Source organism: Oryzias melastigma, linkage group LG7, assembly GCF_002922805.2.
Source record: "Oryzias melastigma strain HK-1 linkage group LG7, ASM292280v2, whole genome shotgun sequence".
NCBI lineage: Eukaryota > Metazoa > Chordata > Actinopteri > Beloniformes > Adrianichthyidae > Oryzias > Oryzias melastigma.
The window spans coordinates 31,743,465-31,763,186 of NC_050518.1; the positions used below are offsets into that span (position 1 = coordinate 31,743,465).

Below are 19,722 nucleotides of genomic sequence, written 5' to 3' on the forward strand. Positions count from 1 at the left end.
GATCATTCCGTGGATTATTTTCGTCTCCGCCTCGCGCGCAGATGCAGTCAGTGGGATGCCGTGATTTCCTCCTCCTCCTCCTCTGCGCCGCCCCCGCCGTCCGGAGCGCGAGCTCCAACCATTATCCCGCGCGCTGAGGATGAGGATGAGGAGGATGCTCTCAGTCTCCGGGTGAACTGAACCCTCGCTGGCCGCTCCTGCAGCGCGGCTGCGCCCCTCGTGCGCTGCGGTTCTCCTCTGGAAGAGCGGGATCGGTGGAATAATGGATGTTCTCTGCTTGCTGTGGATCCTGCCGTCGGTGTGGGCTGCAGAGGGTGAGTCAGTGGGAGACCAGCTGCTGTTGGTCTGAGCGCGGGACAAGACTCCATGGAGAGAACATCATGTGGTGTTCCTTCCTCACACCTGTTGTTGCAGACGCAGAATAACTTCTGCACAACATGGTAGAACACAGCAACTTCTCAGGGTTTGTCTGGTAGTAAACTTATTATAATAATTATTATCTTGAGTATTGTTGTTGCTGCAGTAGTGCTGCTCTGTAACGTGAGTTCATATGATAAAGCTCCGTGTAAAACAGACACTGATGAGGATTAAAAAGAAGAGGAGGGTGAGGACAGAAGTTTACGAGTTTTTCTGAGGCAGCTTTATGTGTAACTTAAATTAGAAGCTGATAAGTTGATTCATATTTATCTGTCATTGTTATTAACAACCAACAACTAGGTTTATTTATTGGTCATTTATTATTATTCATTTTTATTCAACACTGGGACACTCAAAAGACCATAAAACACATGGCCAACAGAGTGAAAGATGGGAGAATTTGGCTACTAAAGCTCAGGAGCAGCATCATTCGAGGCTCCTTACTCACCAAAACGGTCCTCAGCATCCTGTCAACGGACCAAAATTGGAGAGCTTTTTCGTAGCTGCTTGTCCTGCTGGGCTTTGGTTTATGTAAGAAGATTACCACCATTTTATGTCTTCAAGGATCCACATCTTATAAAGGAATTCTGATCCCATTGAATCGTCTTGTCGTCTCCAGACGTTTGGTAAAGCAGACATCTGAAATTTCAAACAATTTCCCTCAAAATGTTAAAAACCTAAACTGTTTTCATAAACTTCTCTTCCTGACATTTAATTCTCATGGAGGCTGTTTCCAGGCATACAAGCAAATGTCATCCAAACCAAACCGGGTCAGCAAAGAACACAACTCTTTGAGCTGTCATGTGGTTTGTGTTGTGTTTTAACACACGTTTTAACAGGTTTCATCAAAGATCCTGTATTAGAATTAGGGCTCAGTTGATAAAATCAGTGAATTGATCTAAGCTTACATCAATAATCGATCAATGAAAGTTGAGATCGATCTAACACATATTACTTAGGTCCGCTAGCTTGATGCTAACGTATAATGGGATTTCCCATAGGACAGCTAAAGCTAACACTCAGTCGACCTAAACATATATTGTTGACTAAATGAACATATTTGTAAACTCTACTCTTGAACTTATATCATATACAGTATAAAGCACACAAAACTATAAGACACATTAAGTGAGACAAAAGAGTCAGAAATAATTCTGTCAGGTCAGATTACCTTATCTGTGTTAACAGTGTCTCTAGAAACTTGTTGAAACACGCTACATGTTAGCCATGTTAGCATACTTACAGTATCTGTAACTCCAAAAATGTGTGTAAACACATAATAAAACAGACTGATACTGATAAAACAAATGTCACTGTGACAACGCTAACTCCCAACCATGTTAGTAACACAAAAGTTTAACACGCTACACGTTAGCCTCATTAGCTTTATTAGCTGTTTTATGATTAAACACAACTTTGTTTGGAACTTGTAAAAAACCACCTTGACGGAGCGCCGTGTCCCTCAGAATCACTTTGACATCAGTAAACACAACCAGAAATAATCCATATAGAAGGTGCTCTGGATTATAAACTAAACTGTCATTTTTTAGAAGAAAAAAAAGCTTTTACGTTTGCTTTAAAATGCAAAAAATATATGTTCCTTTTTGGAGCAAACCAAAACAGTCTGATTTTACTGGCTTTTCTTTTCCAACACAGTCACAGAAAGCAGAAAAAGCGGTTCCACTGCACCATCTGAAATTCTCCTTCAGAAAGACCAGACTGTCTGGGTGTCTTGTTTCGGTTGTATTGTGGCTGTTTCTGTGCTGTTGTTACCATGGCAACTTTCCAGAGTTTTTGCTGCTTGTACAGACTGAGTGTAAAGTTTCACCCCAGTCTGTTCGGATGCGTCCTCGTTGCTTTAAGAATATAAAACAGCAAGTCACCCAACAAATTTTAATGCTGTTAAAAAGAGACATTTAATGCACTAATAATGTTAAGTATTGCTCAGGCTTTCCTTCACGGATTTCAATTCAGACTTCAGGCGCCATCGTGCTCGCTTTCAACAGGATTTGATACGTTGTGATGGGCCCGTCATATCTATACATGTCTGGTGTTTCCTGTCATCTTGGTTGTAACCAAAGCAACCCTTGGAGTATCTGGAGCAGGACTTGTATAACGGCCAGCATTGACGTACCGTGATGAGAATGTGGACCAGTGGACTCTCTCCTACTGACGCCATCAGCCGAGTCATGGAAACAGTTCTGCAGCCATCTTTTCCTCCCGCCTCATGCAAACTGTCAGAGGTAGTCAAGCATACCTGACCTCTTTCTGCAGCACTGTATCATACTCAGCCTGTACATGTCTTTAATTCTGTTTCTCTTGGAGGTGGCAGCAACTGATGCTCTTAATGTGAAACTTTCCACCACAAGCGAGCGGCCAACACGGCTGGCGTTTCCCTCTTCTGTCTATTCTTTCACACACACGTCTATTTTTAATCGAGCTCAGTGGGTCATGAAGCAGCATTTCATGTCTGCCGGCTGCCTCTAAGCTGGGTTAAATGGTAGTTTCTTGTATCGGTCTTAACCGGGGATGCTTTCTGTCACTCCGTCTTTGTGATGCTTGCAGACCTTGACACTGTTTTTCGTGGATGAATGTTTCATCATCTGTGAACTCAAAGCATCCATTCTGAGAAAAGGCCGTTCTTTTTCTCAGTAAGGTTCACAAACGTCTGCTTCGATGGTAATTTTCACATATGACATGGTGTTTAATTGATTCAGTACTTCTTTCAATAGACACATTAATTGTCTACTGTTCACAGTAAATTGTTACCATTTGGAAGGTAAACAGAGTCACAGCTGAGACAACAGCTTAGTAATCCCACGGGAGGCATAAACTCAGCTTTGTGACAACTGGTAGCTCTTTGAAAATAAAATCCAAACAATAAAACAATGGATCAATAGAATAAATATTTACTTGTGTCAAACATCTGTGCCCTTCTCAAAGTTGACTGAACTCTTCTCTGTAGCTCGTGTCTTCACAAATGTCAGAACAGAAACCGTCCTCAGATCGTCTCCGTCTTCCTTACTGGAGGTGGCAGAGCACAAAGAGGAGGGCCGAGGTCCGCTGGCTCTTAACAGTTGAGTGGAGTTTGACTTGAGTCCTTCAAAAACTCACTACAATGAAAATTGTTGTAAATCAGGAGCAAACCAACAAATATCACTTGAAAAATATTGTCTTTATGACACAGAAAATATGCTGAACGGACCAAAGTCTCCTGCTCTGCGCCGTTCTGATCATCCACCTGCAGACAAATAGATCCATGAAGGTCTTTGTTTTCCTGGTCTGAGCTGGAATCTGGATCAGAACTGGACGGCTGGATGGAAACGATATTGATCACCACTTTTGGGGCATTGCTAGCATTATGTTTAGGGTGTGAGGGACTGTAAGCTAGCGGGAGAGAAAGTTAACAGATAGGTGACGGGAAGTGGGGATGGGCTTACTCCTTGCCAGCAGTCAGCGGTTCTAATAAACTGCTGCTTTTTTTTTTTTTTTTTGAGAAAATATGTCAAATATGAAAACAATTGCTTTAACTGTTGGCACAATCATAATTAAAAGTCCAATGGGAACACTCTGAAAATGGATCAAAAGATGACTGCAGGGGGACTTTTAAATAAGTGTAAAAGTTAAAAATTCAACAAACACTAAATTGTAGAAATGAAGTATTTTGTTTGTACAAAAATGTAAAATAATGGAAATAAAAACAGAAATACAAAAATAGAGTATTCAATGCATGAGAGCTAGATTATAAAAGCTTTCCCAGACCAGAGTCGTAGACTGCCAACAGTTTAGTGGCACATGCGGCTTAATTTCTCAATGACTCTACCAATAAAAATCCCAGGTTGTACCTGACCTGCTTGCTGTTAAAAGGTGTATAAAGAATTCTCTGAAAGTCTCCTGGTGGTTTAGCAAAAAGCACATTGAGTCCATGTCAGGTCTTAACCAATTAGAAATAGTGAAACGCTTGAGGCCACCTCTGATTGGTTGGAGTGCAGCTATTCCCGTGTGTGTGGCTTAATTTGAGAGGATGAGAGCAGATCAAAAAGTTACGAAGACTTGGACAGATATTTACTTGGGTTGCAGAGACGTGGACGCATAGCAATGTGTTGATGTAGAACGATTTTGGTCAGTCACAGCAGAACCTGAAAGCTCGTCCAGAGGCCCACAGCTGCACCATGGAGCCCCCAGTCATCTCTTTAGTCTCTGATGATTGTTAGACACAGTTTGTCCTGCAAAATTGATGGCTATTGCAAGATCCTAAATATAGGTGATCAATGCCGAACAGCAAGCCCATAAGGCTGTCAGTGGTAGTGAACACGAGCAAAGACGGCGTGTTTGAGATGACTTTCACTTCGCCTGGATCGTCGGCGAGACCAGGCGGCTGCAGGCGGGGGAGGGGAAAGGCATCTGGGATGAAGGCGAACGCTAAGCTGCAGCGAGACTGAACGAGTTACATCACTAGAGATGACATGCTAGCTTGTCGCGTACGCAAAGCTGGACGCCATATTGGAATGGTACAGATGTCTGTTTACTGCTGTGTTACAGTTGGACAAACAGATCTGGAAAAACTAGAATGTGACTTTCACTAGTGAATGATTGCTGATAAAAGAGAACTAGAAAACATTTGAAGAAGATCTGAGTGAGTTTACTCTCAGTAATGAACGTTTAGGAGGATCTACTCAAAGTCAATGACAGCTTTAGACTTCACAGATTCCAGGTTTTCTGGCAGGACCACCGATGTTTTAGTGTTATGGAGGATGATGGTGGTATTTGTGTGTTAGACCTCAGACCAGATCAGACGACCTGCTGGTAATCAGATTACTAAGAGGACAAACATGAACTAACCAGGATTTCCTCAGTAGTGAAGAGGGAAGAGTCCATCAGCACTGAATCTCCGTTCTGCAAGCAGAAATGTGGCATATTGAGGACCGCGTTGGTGCCTGAGTCCTTCTGATTGAGGCTGGGTGGGATCCACTTGTAGAACTGGAGCCCCCAGCTCAGCGTTGCTGCCCCCACCGGGTGAATTTACCCCTTGGCATTGCTACCCAGCCGCAGAATGCTTAAAGCAGACGCTGGCTGGACCTCGCCACTCCTCGCTGTGGACGGAGTGCTCACTGAGCCCTCTCTCCCGTCAGCAGGACCGTCGGGACCGGTGCAGCTGTTGACTGGGCTGCACTCGCGCTGATCCGGGCATAGACAGGCTAATATATAACGGGCACTAGCGGTCTACGGCGATGTCGGCTACCCACTGATCCGTTTATAAACATAGACCGGGGAGTCAGTTTGTGTAAATCTCAGTCTGTGTGTAGATTAGAATAAAGTCACAACCCTGCATCAGGAATGCATTGCGTTTCCTATATAATAACCTATTTATTTATAAAAAAAAGTGGCTGCACGGCGGCGCAGTGGTTAGCGCTCTCGCCTCACAGCGAGAAGGCCCCGGTTCGACTCCCGGCTGGGACCTTTCTGTGTGGAGTTTGCATGTTCTCCCCGTGCATGCGTGGGTTTTCACCGGGGACTCCGGCTTCCTCCCACCGTCCAAAAACATGCTTCATAGGTTAATTGGTGACTCTAAATTGCCCCTAGGTGTGAATGTGAGAGTGGATGGGTGTGATTGAGGCCCTGTGACAGACTGGAGACCTGTCCAGGGTGTACCCCGCCTTCGCCCTTCAGTAGCCGGGATAGGCTCCGGCACCCCCGCGACCCCGAAAGGGATGAAGCGGACAAGAAGATGAATGGATGGATTTATAAAAAATTTTGAAATGTCGTTCATTTGTTGCATTTTGTACAAAAACATTATTACCATGATGTAGAATTAGTTCTCTGATGATCAGAGTTTTTCCCTTTTTAAAATCAGACCAAAATGAATCATTTTATGGTAATTTTGCTGTATCTTCTAAACCATGTCTTATTGTTTTTATACCATTGCAATATGGTGTTACTCTTTACGTATCTTGGACAATAGTAAAAAGCCTGCGTGTCATCTCCAGTGATATATCTTGTTGGTCCTTTAATTCAGTTACATTTTAATATCCCTCCCCCAGTTAGGATGGTCTTTGCTATTATGTCTTTTATATTCATTTTTAGCATCTGTCCAACAGATGAAAAAGCTGCTGGGTTAATTTAGTGTTCAATGTCCCAGAGAAATAAATAAATCCAAAATCTAAAATGAACTTTTAAGCAGGACAGAATCAGCATCCAAATCCAGGTCCAATAAACACAACTGATGTCTGTCCAAAGAATCAATAATTCAATCCCTGATCCAAAAATCAAAGACGAGATCAGAAACTGGTCAGGAGAAAACCGACTGTAACTGCTATCAGACTGTAACCGTCTTGACGTATTCCCTGTTCTTTCCCAGGCATGTTTAAAGTGAGGTCATTTGGACCCCACAAGACAGCGTGCTGAACTTTTTATTTATTTAAAGCTTTATTTGTCACTGGCAGACATGAAATCCTGTCCACCTTTGTCATGGGAGTGATCACACATCAATGTAAGGGTCGGGTCATCTGGACCCATAAGAGAGCATGAGTGTTACAATGAGAAGATATTGAGATAATCTGAGAGACTGAATGAATTTAAAGGGTGTCTCCCTGAATCTGATGATAACAACCTCAACCAGAATCAGCAGATGAGGAGGAGCAGTGAATGAACTACCAGATATAATAGAGAAAGGTAAGAACGATCTAAGTGTGAAGCAATTCCTAATTAATGTCACTAGAAATAATTATCAAGCACAGTGGAACAAAAGTCTATATTGTCCGTTACTGATTGTGGAAGTTCTCCCACTTAAAATGGTGGGGGAGACCTGTAATTTCCATTTTATGTATAAGCCCTCCTTTATTTGCAAATGATGGTAGAAAATATGTACTGTGAAAGAGTTTGAACACTCTAGAGTGGGATGCTGGTCTTATAGCTTCTTTCGACAGAGCTCCGGTCAGAGAGAAGGGGACGGAGAATCCAGTTCCCAGTAAACTTTTAATTCCAGGAGTTGAATGGATACATGGTTTCAGAATCCAATGTAAACATCTGCGTATATGGTTGTGTCTGTGTGTGTGTGTGTGGTCTACAAAGAAACAAATACAGAATAATAGTGTTATAGTACACAGGGAATTAAATAACTTAATAATCATTAACATTGTTTACCTGGATAATTTAAATAACAAGATTTAGCCAATGAACCATAAATAAACAGAAATGAAGGGATACAAAGGGTTAAACAAGCCTTTGTTACTAATCCAATCAGATTTACAAGTCTCTGGCTCCCTCTAGAGTACAAGAATGGAACTGAATACTATTACGTAGATTCGCGGGAACATCGCATGAACGGAATCCATTAATTAAACACTGAGGTAAAGGAAAGCGGCAGTATTCTGGCAACTCAATCATGGAAAACAAACAGACTTTAAAATATACTTAAATATAGATACTTAAATGGAAACTTAGAGCAAGAAAACATAAAATGTTCAAATGTTCAAATGTTCAAATAAATGTCTATTAAGCCACGAGGGGGCCCAAGCCAGGGTCTCATTGTGTCTGTCCCAAGCCCGGATAAATACAGAGGGTTGTGTCAGGAAGGGCATCTGACGTAAAATCTTGCCAAATCAAATATGCGAATCAGATCTACGAAATCCATACCGGATTGGTATGGTCTCTTACTCCGTATACACTCCTGCACCTCCTCATTCCACCACCAAGTCTCCTTATCAACTCTCTTTCCTGATGACACACCAAGTACACTCCTACCTGTCTCCCTGATCACATTAGCTGTAGTTATCCAGTCATCTGGGAGTACCTCCTGACCACCCAGAGCCTGTTTCAACTGTTTCTTAAAAGTCATGCAACAATCTTCTTTTTTCAGCTTCCACCAGTTTGTCCTCTTCTCTGCCTTTGCCCTCTCTTTCTTCATCTTCTTCACCACCAGAGTCATTCTACACACCACCATCCTGTGCTGTCTGGAAACACTCTCACCAACCACTACTTTACAGTCACTGATCTCCTTCAGATTACACCGTCTACACAAGATGTAGTCTATCTGTGTGCTTCTACCTCCACTCTTATAGGTCACTCTATGTTCCTGTCTCTTCTCAAAGAATGTATTCACTATCGCCATTTCCATCTTTTTTGCAAAATCAACCACCATCTGTCCTTCTACATTCCTCTCCTGGATACCAAACCTGCCCATCACCTCCTCATCACCTCGGTTTCCTGCACCAACATGACCATTGAAATCTGCACCAATGACAACTCTCTCATTTCCAGGGATGCTCATCATCACTTCATCAAGATCCAACCAGAACTTCTCCTTCTCTTCCAGCTCACATCCTACCTGTGGGGCATACCCACTAACAACATTGAACATGACACCCTCCATTTCTATCTTCAGACTCATCACTCTATCTGACACTCTTTTTACCTCCACAACACTCCTAACAAACTCCTCCTTTAGGATAACTCCTACTCCATTTCTCTTCCCATCTCCACCATGATAGAACAACTTGAACCCTGCTCCTAAACTTCTAGCCTTGCTACCTTTCCACCTGGTCTCCTGGACACACAGTATGTCTACCTTTCTCCTCTGCATCATGTCCACTAACTCTCTACCCTTTCCTGTCATAGTTCCAACATTCAAAGTCCCAACTCTCAGTCCAACACTCATGACTTTACTCTTCTCTCTTTCCCTACGAACCCGCCTTCCTCCTCTCCTTCTTCCACCAACAGTAGTCCAATTTCCACCTTCACCCTGTCGGTGAACAGCACCGATGGCGGTCGTTGTTAACCCTGACTCCTGACTTTGTTTTGATGCCCTCACGGCGCCGATTTTATACTCCTACACAAAAAAACAATCGTTTCTCACAGTGCTGAACTTAGATAAGTGTTTTCTGAGTCTATTGCTGAGGTGACATTGTTGTGTATTGTTGTAGTGGAGCCAAGGTGTAGTCATTTTAAACTATGATGGTCTGACACATTAATGTGATTGTGTTTGTGTGGAACTGCACTGGGGATGACCGTTCTTTATAGTCTGTTTAGTTTTTACCTATTGTGCATATTTTATGACTCCATCTGTGCATCTGTAAAAACTACAGGCATGAAGCCCAATGAGGCAAATTGAATTTGTGATATTGGGCTATATAAATAAAATTGAATTGAATTGAATTGAAATGCTACAAATGAATTGCTCTCTGGGACTAATAAAGTTTTCTGAATCTGAATCTAAAATTTCCCATTTAAAGGCTCACTCCAATGAAAATGCTGTTTTTGTATTCTCTTGTAGCATTTTTCTCATGATCATAGACAAACAATCTTAAGTTTTTCTTCATTCAAATTGTGATGGATCGGGACCAGATGAAAGAGCGGGGTTTGAAAAGGCTCATGTTTGTGACGAAGCAGCTTTCATGGGTCCGCTAAAGTCTCCCTGCTCCTCTACAATTCTAAATCATCCTCTTGCAGACAAATAGATCATGAACGTCTTTGTTTTCCTCGTCTGAGCTGGAATCTGGATGAAAATGGTACGGCTGGATAACTTAAATTTTGCTTGCCATTTTTTTGCCACAGTAATGGTAGCCTGGCCTTGTGAGGGTCTGTAAGCTACCGGGAGAAAGTGCAAACAACAGAATGCTTCCCACAACCCCGACAGGAATTTCTAAAGAGCTCTCTTTTTATATACACAGTATATATGCACCAACGGATGTGTCATGCTTCTCCATGTGATTGAGTGGATGACGCTGACAACGCTGAGGTCTCTCTGATGAGTCTTGAAGACACAGAGAGACTTTAGTTGGAGGTCTGTGGATCCACGACTCCAGATCTGGTTCAAAGTTCTTCCTGAAAGGCCTGGTTTGACACAGAACAAAATAAATTCTGCTGATTTATCCCTACTGGTTTAATTCAGCAAGACACAAAGAGTGCGGCGCAGTCCAGAAGGATTATGTGTGTTAAGCTTAGCTGCCCCCCTCCCCCCAGTGCCCTACTTTCCAGTGAATCATGCCCAGAGACAAAGATGGAGAGCTCTCTCTGTATCTGTGCAAGGACTGTAGGGGCAGATAGGGCCAAAGAGCGCCACGTCCAGAAGAAAAGTCGCATTCATATTCTGCAGGAATGTCATTGTGAATTTTGTGTTTATGAAGCCAACAGAGCATCCCGTTAACGATGAAGAAGGTTTGGCAAAGCTGCTCGGAATTCCTTCATGTTGAGTGATTTCCAGCATATTGTGACCAGTCAGCTGTGATCAAACTTCAGACACCGAGGAGCTGCTGTGATGAATGTGTAGTCACGAAAGGAGGCCAACTTAGCCTCATGCACCCCCACCGCTATGAGCCCACGCTGTCCCCATTTCCAGCTGAATCTCCCAGGAGGAGCTCCAGCATGCATCACTTTAAATGTGCAGCTGCAGTAATGCTCTTCATTATTAACAAACATTAATTTCTGGCTCGAATCTTCCTTCCCCTCCCATAGCAGATTTTTCGTACCTTGTCCTTATCACTGGGTGTATTGACGGCTGAATTCCTGGTAAATTTGTAGCTATGTTTTGGGTAAGATGGTCCCTAAATAAATAAATAAAGGTAGGATTTAGGTGTCAATATCTATTGATGTCTTTACAAAATGGGAGCAATAATAGTTACACTTAAAATATAAGTCTAACCAGGAATATTTACCTTTTTTTTGGTCAAATGACGTTCTTACACTTATGAGACACAATGACCTAGCATTTCACTGCAACACATAAACTTTATTTCTGACAAAACAACTTAAGTATGATGAGATTTACACATGCAGTACACAAATCTGCAGAGAAATCAAGTGGAAATCTGTTTTTAAAGACATATTGTCTAACAATCAAGTCATGTAATATCAGTGGAATGTGACCTGTTGTGTCATTGTGTTTTACTTGATTTGTGTGAACTAAACAACAAGCAGGAGCCAAACTGCAGGCAGATTGTTTGTCCTGTGGGAGTCACTGTTGTAGGAATTGACATGTTAAATATGCAGCAGCCTGTAATTAAATCAGAGGTGGGTTGGTCAGAATGGACAAACGGTTTTTGACCGCTGCCACAAAGTGAAATAAATATCTTTGTAAGTTATAGTTCGGGGGTCTGCAACCTGCAGCCCCACAGTCACATGAGGCTCTTATACCTTTCCATTGTGGCTCTCTGGTTAAAGAAAGAAAAACAGTTTTTAATTGAAAACCATTTTAAGGTAAAAAGTAATTAAGTAGTAAACCAACTAAAACATTATTCTAATAGTTAACAGTTGAAGAACAGCACATTTCACAAGTCAAGCTAAAACATTTGATCAGATTTTTGTGTACCGTGTATCACGGCGAATCAAGAAGTCAGAAAGCACAACCAGAAGTAAGGCGCACCGGATTATAAGACGGATTTTACATTTTTGAACAATATTTTAGTGCGCCTTTTGGGTCGAGAAATATAGCGAGAGTCACTTAATTAGCTGTGATTTATCTTAGTTGGATTCATGTATTTTTGGCAGAGATCTACCTCAAATGGTGAAATAAACATATTTTTTAACACTGCCGACATTACACTATCTGCTACTACGTTGAGCTGATTTTATATGAGACACGGTGTCCTTTATTTTGAAAGAAAATAATGTGAACCTCTGTCAAAAGTTATGAACTATTTTCAAAAAAAGGAATTTTCTCTTTGTTTTATTTATGCAAAAGAAGCTAGTTTTTATTTATCATATTGGTCTATTCACACAAATAAAAATCTGCGTCTTCTTTTTCTAAAGGATGAAGTGAGCCTTTGTGGCTCTGTGAAAAGTAGTAGGATCTACTTTCAACTTATGGTCAGCACTTTGAGGAATATCCTGTAGGAACAAAACAGACTCCACATGTTTAAAGTTCTTTGATTTGTGATGTCTCACTGCCTCTTCCTGATGCCCACAAAATGGTGACCAAGGCTATGACTTCCTGTTTAAGGATGGGGCACAGGAAGTGAGACGGGTTGAAATTGCATTCTTACTTTTTTTGTTAGTAATTTTTTGAGTTGTTTGTTTATTTATGTCTGTTTTGTTTACAGGACTTTAAATGTATAGTTTGCAGGACATTTCTGTCTGTTGTCTTTCTTTTTCTTTATTGTTTGGTTAAGGTGACTTCCTTCCTGGGTGTGGCCAGCCAATTAGCTGAGATCTATAAAAAGGGAAGAAGCTCAGTGTAAGGGAGGCTGGCAGAGGGAAGGAGCTTGTGTGAGCTGTGAATAAAATTCTGTTCCTCAACTTTGAAGACATCTGCCTCCTAAGTTAACTGGGCCAATCCAGTCACACCACATTGTGACAGGCTCCTTCTCGGTTTGGGTCTGTGAAAAATGGACCCATCTGGCTCTGTAAGTGTTGAAGGCTGCAGATCCCGGATAGAGACAAAGTGTTTAATCCGAGGAACACGTCGACTATTCCAGGACATCCAGCCAACACCACCAGCATAGCTGTTCCAACATTAGACTGCTACAACACAAGAAACTCAAAAAACATTGAAGATAAATGTAGAGCTTTTGCAGAGCATTCTTGTTGACAATTATTACCAAACCAGCTCGAGTTTTAAAGCTTAAACTTTTGGTAATATTGGATTCACATTAAAAGTTATTTCATAGCATTAGACTATATTTTTGAAAACAAACTGTCTCGTTTTCATAATTTGGTTTATTGAAGCTCATAGGTTGTCAATGCACAGAAGGAAAATACGAGACACAGTACAACTCAACAAAAACAGAAGTCACAAAATGTTTTTTTGTTTTTAGCCCAATTGGAAATGTAGTTACCATTGACTGTATAAGATAACTGGACTGAGTAACCCCTCCCCCATAACCTTTCAAAAAGGAACTTCCTACTGGTTCCAAGAAACCAAAATCCCATAGACTTCTACAGAGAAATAAACAGCTGTTACTCAGTCAGTCTATTAGTCAGAAACCATCGTTTTCTTGATAATCATATTTCGTTTCATATTTTTTCTGTAGTGGAAGTTATTTCAAGTTATAAACTGACCAATCAGAGGCTTCAATAAGAGTAGGAGATCTCATGTCCTATGTTCAAAACGTTTGACAGATTTCACTTTCAAGTGGTAGGGAGGATGGATTTCCAACAAACACTCCTAAAGGGAGAGTGGTTGCCATAGAAACGTCGACTCAGATGGACTTGGACCAATCACTGCTTACTGACGATTTCTGGTTCCAACATGTCGGCGTCCGTATCATGGAAAAATGGCGACTGAATTGACTTCACGACATTGAAGCCGGAAGTAAATCCTTTTGTATGTCTGATGTTACACTCGCTCAGTACATTTTTTGCCACAATTTTGTCAGTTATTTTAGTCAGTACTTTAGAGTATAAAACATGTGTAAACTGAAGGTAGATTTTACTTTAACCACCTCTGTGTGACGTTAAACCACCATCCACTTTCTTCTGCCTGAAAATAATCCTAGTAGTAAAAATCCCAGTGATTTTCAGTTCTATGTTGACCCCAACACAACTCTGTCCCCTCATCTGACTGCAGATGTTTGAAAGAAATCCAAACAGAAAGAATCTTCTCTGTGAAGTGATACTGCACAATATTGGCACATTTGAGAACCTTTTGTCCGCAGCTCCTCTTGACATGCAAATCAAAGCTTTTGCTGGCTACGTTTTTCTCCTTTGACACTGTCAGAATGAGAGTCTGTAGTTCGTTTATCTCCATCTTTTGGTTTGTGGAGATTTCCACAGAAGTATCTCACAAAGAGAGCTGCATTATAGTGAGAATCAGGGATTTTTTTTTGCATGTGAATAACGACCCCTTACCGACCCCTGGTGTCATAACTGATGGGGTTTTATTTTCTGAGTGGGTTTGTTTAGACCGTGGTTGCTTTATTTTGAAAAAAAAGATAACTTTCACTGAATATTTGTTTTATGGTGAGTGCATTGGTGAATAATAGTTCATAGTACATTTGCTTGAAAACTTTCTGTTAGAGGGATCCCTGCATTCTGAACTGCATGACCCATCAGGACCCAAATGTCTGTTTGAGTCCACTCTCAGTTTCAGTCCCGCAGACACTGAGACTGACTGGTACGTCCAGTTCTTGCAATATGACTCTCTTACATGTCCCTGTCATCCAAGTTTGTAGGAGGAGCTACCAGACTAGAAATAGATTCATTTTACAGTCGATTTACAGTACAGTCGATGCTTTCAGCTGGTGAAAGATTCTCACGCTCGCTTTTATTTTAGAGAATATTTCCTGAAGGTGTTGAATAAAGTTTGTAGTTATTTTTTTAGATAAATTATAATAATGCTTTTGGCTTTTTTCCAGCTTTGTATGTTTATTGTACATATTTCAGATATGTCCTCTCCCCATACAATACTCAGAGTGTGAAACGGTCTTTTTCCAGGTGATGCTCAAGACTCCGGCCTCAAAGGCTGGTGTGTCTGCGCACAGCTGATTACCTGGATCAGGTGTGTCCAATTTGCAGCACCTGTCCCTAGATGAACTTATACAGACATCATAAATGAACAGTAAAGGAATACCAGCAGTGCCAACAATAACAAATGACTAGACAAATCACTCTTTCACATGCTTCACAGGATATTTGTGCAATGTGGATACACTGCTGATACTCTATGAACCAGGAATCAGTTTGTTTTTCAGTTAGGGACAGTTTTATTAAAGGCTTTATATTAACAGGGAGACTATTCCACAGATTGGCCCTTTTCATTGAAAAAGTATTCTGAGCAAAATATGTTCTAGAAAAGGGGACTTTACATTCTCCACTTGTACTTGCTCTTGTTGTTTGGGAAGTTTCTTGCTTTTTAACAAAGTTAGAAAGCAGCAGAGGTGCAAGTCCAGTCAAACATTTAAAAAACTGTTTTGAATGACTGAGGTACATTAATTATTAAAATGTTATATTTACTTAAATTGTGACGGTGATAAACTCAAGTAGATTTTTTATCCAGAACTTTTAAGGCCTGATTTAAGTTGACTGGTCAGAGACCAAACAGTGATGAAGTGTAAGTGAGATCAGTATATTGTATTAACAAACACATGAACGCATTCAAATGTTAAACATCATTCTGAAACAACTCATGCTGGCTGTTTAAATGTGACTTTTAAAATTTAACTGAGAATCTAATATCACTTCTGAGTAATTTCTTTGCTCTACTTGAACAAGGAGTTTTACTGCTTTGAAGTGAAAAGCATTGATTTAGTTTTCTTTAAATGCAGTTAAACAGGAGCTGTTGAACAAGCCGACACTTTTTCAAGGCTTTTTGTCAGTGTGCTGCTGATGGCAGAAACATAAACCATGGTGTCGTCAGCATACATCTGAAGGCCATCATCAGGACACGGTTCGAGTTGTAGTTTCACAAGTTGGAATTTGGAGTCAAACAGGTAATGTCAACTTAGATAGACATAAATTGATTCGGGGTTAGAGACGAGTTTGTTGCAGGGGCACACTCACGTGCACACGAGGAGGAATTCAGAATCCTCAATCCAGCTGTGAAGGATTATTTTGGACAGTAGATTGCCTGGAGAAAACCCACACAAGCACAATTAGAACATGCAAACTCCACGCAGAAAGAACCCGGACAAGATTTGAGACTTTCTCGCTGTGAGACAAAGAGTGAGAACCACTGAAGCCACCGTGCACCCTGAAGCCGAGAATTATATTAAAAAAAATGGAAGATGAAGAGAAGATTGGCTTGGGCTGCTGTTTGAGAAGTAAAATGATCTACAAAAAAAATAATCAATAGTTTTTAAATGTTTGTTTTGAATGTTGCAGCATGGAGGATGTGGTGCAAGAATAACAATCGCAACAACACATCATCAGTAGTGTAAAACTAACCTGTCTCATGACAGTTTTAGCCAAATCCACAACATTGTGAATATGGTCATTTTTAAAATTGTTCCAGATATGATAAAGAACAAGTATATTTACATGTTAAAAATAAAAAGACAGGTAGAACAACATTTAAAATTTAAATTGACTTTTTAATTCGAAATCCTAAAGCTGATGATTCAATCTAAATCTAAATGTTAAATCTAAGTAGAAATGCAATATGGTGCTTGACATTGTAAAAGTTTGGGTATGAAATCAAAACCAGTTTATGCTGGAAATAAAAGCTGGACGTAATTTGGTGCTCGTTGCATTCGGAACACTGGAGCTTTCTTCTGATCGTGGTTCAGAGGAATAGCATCATCTCACACCCATGTAGTTCATATCACTTCCAGTATGTCATGTGATATTCTTAGAATCTATTTGATGGCCAATTTTGGAAGCTGTGTGAAGTGTAAACTCTCTAATAGAGCAAAGTGTCTGTTACCATGACGCCGAGTCTTGCACAGTACAGCAGTGATTAGTTGAGCCTCCATAAATTGCTGTATTACCAGGACTTTTTAGATTGTTTTAGTCATCCATTCAAGGCAAACTTTACTGTACCAAGTACATTAATAGAAACCAGTATATAATTAGCTTTTAGAAGTTGATAGTATCATATGATGAATTGCTTCAATTGTTTTTGTTTGTTTGTTTTTGTTTTTTCTCTTTAGTAGTTTGTGGTTACAGTCATATTTTTGATTCAATTTCCAAGGAGGAGCTTGAAAACTTTCACACAAAAACCCTCGTACTTTTTTATGGGGTCCAAATGAACAACAGATGTATGTTAAAACAGAGATAAAAAAATGGGGTCTAATATTAACTTATGAACACTGAAGTTTTAGCTCACTTTGGTGTTCCCTGAATTACTTCGACTTTAACTATTTCGTCTATTAAGATAACTCCAGCTGATTCTGAAGTGGAGAAAAGCAGCGTTGCACCGTGCATTAATGTTGCATAAGTGTTACTAACTGGCCCAAAGATGCTGTTCTAGTCTTTAGAACTAGTTTCATGCATGTAAACAGTGTAAATAGTTATGTTAGTTCAAACACTGTTATTTGCTGTCACTGGTGACAGCTCTGAAATGAGAACTTTACAGAAGTGACGGTTTCAGGTATGATGTTCCGATCTGATCACGTGATCGGAAATCATGTGGTCGATGACTCCATCAAAATCGGACGTTTTCCCAGATAAGGATCGGAAATTTCATTTCTTATTATGATCAGCACTTTATATTTCAATTAATTATTCCGGATAAATACTCATCAAAATATCACAAATTGTCGTTCCCGTAAAACGCAGCAGAAAACGGCAGCAGCTCAAGCAGGAGGCCAACATAAACAATTCTGTCAAGATAGCTAGATGATCACAGATTCAGACTTCTGGGATCAATAACTCTTTTAAAAATAGATTTAAACTGACAGCAGGTGTTTCTGTTGGTTTGTCTTAATGTAAACAACAATCTATAAAGGCATTTCTACAGAAAAATACAGAGTTTTTGTTTGAATGTGAAGCTCTTCATGCTGCAGACAGATGGCTACACATCAGCTGCTAACTGCTACATGCTAGCTCCGTGATATAACTCCTTAGGACCCGAGCTGTCCTGTGATATGCCTGTTTTATTTATCTGACAGAGAAATAAAAGTAACGAAAATTAACTACTGTGGTAACAAAACCGAAAATGTGATTTCTAAAGAGCTTAAAAAAAATCACATAATCTTTAAAAAAAACAATAAATGAAAACTGATAATGATATGAGCTAGTCATGAACACTAGTCATGAACACTAATCATGAACACTAATCATGAACACTAATCATGAACACTAGTCATGAACACTAGTCATGAACACTAATCATGAACACTAGTCATGAACACTAGTCATGAACACTGGTCATGAACACTGGTCATGAACACTAGTCATGAACACTAGTCATGAACACTAGTCATGAACACTAGTCATGAACACTGGTCATGAACACTAGTCATGAACACTAGTCATGAACACTAGTCATGAACACTAGTCATGAACACTAGTCATGAACACTAATCATGAACACTAGTCATGAAATTCATGCTAAAACAAAGTCAACATTTAGATTTAAGAATTTTAAACGAGGACATAAAATGTTCCAAAGTTCTAAAGATGTTAAAGCTAAAGTCACTAAACTTTCTCACATGACTAAATATTACTTATACAACAAGAAAATAGTTATTTTTTTCCTAGTTTTTACTTGCTCTATTTCACAGAAGTGTTCTATTTTAAGTTTGTAATGATAAAAGAAGGTTACTTAAATAAAGATAAGGGATAACACAAATCTGTCAATTTTTTCATGTTTTAAATGTGATACAAAAGTATCGGATCGGGACTCAGTATCAGCAAATACACAAAATCCAATGACTTGGAATTGGATCGGGTCCAAAAAAACCTTATTGGGACATCCCTAGTTTCGGGGCAACTCAGTTTTTAAAACATTGAGGTGCAACTGCAGGTAATGCTACGTTCACACCAGGCATGTGTGGTGCATTCAAGAACATTTTTCAGTGTCACGGACATGCTTTCAGCCGGTGGTTTTCACACTGGATCAGCACCGGACAACCAGGAAGTGACTGGGAAGGGGTTCTTTTTCTTTTGTCTTTCTACTGTTGACTAGCACCACGTACAACTGGAAGATGTTCAGTGTGAAATGTCGAAGCGATGCAAATAGAGGTGAATGTAATGATTAACTGATGAATCGTTTTCTTTTCCAAGGATTTAACCAGATCAATCTAAGACAGAATTGATCCAATTCAACCCATACCATTAAAAATCTAAATAAATTGGTAATCAGGTGCTGGGGCGGCTGGAGTCCTGCAGTGCAGCTTTCAGGAGTCAGGGCTCTGACTCCCCTTCTGGGCACCAGCGGGAACAGTCACCAGAGTACTAATTGCACTTCATCTCCCAGAAGCCCCAGCACACAGTTCCTGGTTCCTGCTCAGCTGTCTCCCATCAGACAATCACCCACATACTTCTTAAGCAGCACACAGAGCCACACTCTCTGCAAAGTATTTGTTTGTGCCACCCTGCCTGCAGTATTGAGCGTTTATACCTGGACCTGATCTTCCGTCTCTGATCTGCCGCCTGCCCCTGACCCTCGCCTGGACTCTGACTATTCTCTCTCGCTTCTCGGATGATCCCCTGCTCGTGTGTGACCTCTGCCTGTCTGACCCTGCTTTAGTTTTGTGGACTCTTAGCTACAATAATAAACCTGCTGCACGTGGAACCAGCTGTCTGCCTGTTTTGTGACAGCAGCCTCACAGCTGTGGAGTGGACTCCGCTGCTGTCCCGTCTGGGTGGTTGCCATGGCGATGTTTCTTTGACTGAGCTGGTCACTGGTATGATAGAATCCTCAATACTGTTTCCTCACAGCAGAGCCAAGCCTTAAGTTTATTTTACAAGTTTCTCAATTATAAGTAATTT

At 40.6% G+C, this 19,722-nt stretch overlaps 2 protein-coding genes across 6 annotated transcripts in view; one reads left to right on the forward strand and one right to left on the reverse strand.

Moving 5' to 3' along the window:
* Positions 1-19,722, reverse strand: part of LOC112140035 (paired box protein Pax-7) — a 629,290-nt gene that overhangs the window by 147,525 nt on the left and 462,043 nt on the right. The gene's annotated exons all lie outside the window — the stretch shown is intronic.
* LOC112140020 (ephrin type-B receptor 2) overlaps positions 54-19,722 on the forward strand; it is a 32,468-nt gene continuing 12,799 nt past the window's right edge. Inside the window, exon 1 of the mRNA XM_024262920.2 lies at positions 54-314. Coding sequence (XP_024118688.2) covers positions 263-314 — 52 coding nt within the window. The 5' untranslated portion in view covers positions 54-262. The remainder of the gene's footprint in view (positions 315-19,722) is intronic.